This window comes from Mus caroli, chromosome 1 (genome assembly GCF_900094665.2).
Source record: "Mus caroli chromosome 1, CAROLI_EIJ_v1.1, whole genome shotgun sequence".
NCBI classification, from domain to species: domain Eukaryota; kingdom Metazoa; phylum Chordata; class Mammalia; order Rodentia; family Muridae; genus Mus; species Mus caroli.
In genome coordinates this window covers 168,050,380-168,052,579 of record NC_034570.1, presented here as the reverse complement: position 1 = coordinate 168,052,579, position 2,200 = coordinate 168,050,380, and the positions used below count along the sequence as shown (strand labels likewise).

Genomic DNA, 2,200 nt, shown 5'->3' with positions numbered 1-2,200 from the left:
AACAGACCCTCACTTTCCTCAGGTCCCAAAATTCTCTCAGCTGCTTCCTGAAATCTTGCAACAAACTGTTCACAGGACTCTTGGGGCCCTTGTATAATCTTGGTTAGGGGCATAGTTAGCGCCCCTGCAGGAGGGACGGTGCGCCAAGCTCCCAGGGCTGCCTGTGCCGTCTGGGCAAGGATACCAGGGGAGAGCCCTAATTGTTTTATGTCTGCAGCGAGCAGATTTTATCATCAGTCCAGGAGGATGTCTTACTCGTAGGATTCTTTCTATTATTTGCAGCCAAATTTTCTCCTCTGTCCACAAACTGACTTTCAAGTTAAATATTGGCCTCTAGTGAGGACAGACTGGACAACTTTATTCTATTCATTGGGTATCAAATAGCCTTCTCCTGCTAAACCTTCTGATATAGATACTGTGAATGGGTCATCTATAATCGATGATGGTCGAGACTGAGGATTCGCTGGCAGCTTAGTTTCGCTTTTGCAAAACGGTGATCGGGAGTTTTCTAAAAAATTTTCAGTAAGGGCTAGGAGGCAGGTGCCTTCTCCACCCTCTTCTGCCTGTTTAAGGAGAGATCTCTGATGATTCCCCAATAGCTAAAAAAGAACTCAGGGACATCTTCTTGTTTTATCAAAGCATTGATATCTTTGCCTACTTTATTCCAAGTTAAAGGGTGTATTTCAGGACCATTCAATACCAGCCATGGACATCTCTCGTCCACAAAACAACAACAAAATTTATTAAATCCTTTTTCTTAACTCTTATCCCTCTCTCCTTAAGAGACCCCTTCATCTCTTGAATAAAAACTGTCTCTTTGGACAGAACATTCCCCATGGTAAATGGGACAACAACTGAATGCCTAGGCTTACCTCTCGACGTCCGCAACACTCGAGTGAAGTGGCAGGGAACTGACACACTCTCTGTGTGGTACCTCTCGAATCCATTGTCCGGAGGGTAGTGTACCTCGTGCCCCACGTCTGGCGCCACTTGACCCGTCCAGCAGGTCCAGTTATTCAAGGGTCTCAAGGGAACCTTCTTCTAATAACCAAATGGGGGGTAGAAAGAGATGAGAACCTTGTGCAATGAACGACACACATGGAAGCAGTCTGAGTAGCATCAAGGTCCCACAGTATTAGCCAGGCCCAAGGTTTAAATGCACAAGCAAAAGGGGAAAGTACTTCTCAGCAGGAGGGATGGGGTAGCAGAAAAAGAGGAAGTACTTCTCAGAAGAAGGGATGGGGCAGCGGAAGTTTTTCTTTTGGCGACTACACGGGGAAGCAGGAACTTGGTGGTATCAGGGTACATCTTGAGGTCAGGACATCCGGGCGCTGACTTAGGGCTGGAACAATCTGTGGTTGTTCTCAGAGCGGTGTGTCGGTGGCCCGCTTTTGACCCCCTTTTCTTCTTGGGGGGAGAGGCCCAATTCAGAGATCAGGACAATAGTATTGTCTTAATAGCTCCCAACAACTGATAAGTGGATATTACCCCAGAAATGTAGAATACCCAAGATACAATTTGCAAAACACATGAAACTCAAGAAGAAGGAAGACCAAAATGTGGATATTATGTTCCTTCTTAGAGTGGGGAACAAAATAATCATGAAAGTGTTACAGAGACAAGGTTTGGAGCAGAGCTCGAAGGAACGACTATCCAGAGACTGTCCCACTTGGGGATCCACCCCATAAATAACCACCAAACCCAGACACTAGGTAAATGCCAACAAGAGCCTGCTGACAGGAGCCTGACATAGCTGTCTCCTGTGAGTTCTGCCAGTACCTGGCAAATACAGATGTGGATGCTCACATTCATCCATTGGATGGAGCACAAGGTCTCCAATGAAGGAGCCAGAGTAAGTACCCAGGAGCTGAAGGGGTCTGAAGCCCTATAGGACAAACATCAAAAAAATTTTTTTAAAGTTCCAATACAGTTTGGATAAATTAAAAAGCAAAATTTGAACATGAGAATCAAAGGTTAAAAGAGCATTAAAATGAGGACTATTAGGTGCCCCGTTAAATATTTTTGGTTGTGAACCTCGACTTTAATTAATGGCTAAGCCATCTCTCCAGCCCAAGATGACCTTTTCTAGATAACGTCTGCAACTTGTATGTGAAACCTACCACTAGACAAGCTTATGAAATCTATTTCAAAACAGATGACTTAAATACATGTGCTTTTATTAAGTTCTTATATATAAATT

The 2,200-nt window shown here is 44.3% G+C and overlaps 1 protein-coding gene across 1 annotated transcript in view; it reads right to left on the bottom strand.

Annotated features, from left to right (window-relative positions):
* Positions 1–838: 838 nt before the first annotated feature.
* Positions 839–2,200, bottom strand: part of Catspere (catsper channel auxiliary subunit epsilon) — a 16,943-nt gene continuing 15,581 nt past the window's right edge. Inside the window, exon 4 of the mRNA XM_029482183.1 lies at positions 839–1,041. Within this exon, the coding sequence (XP_029338043.1) occupies positions 1,026–1,041 (16 nt within the window). The 3' untranslated portion in view covers positions 839–1,025. The remainder of the gene's footprint in view (positions 1,042–2,200) is intronic.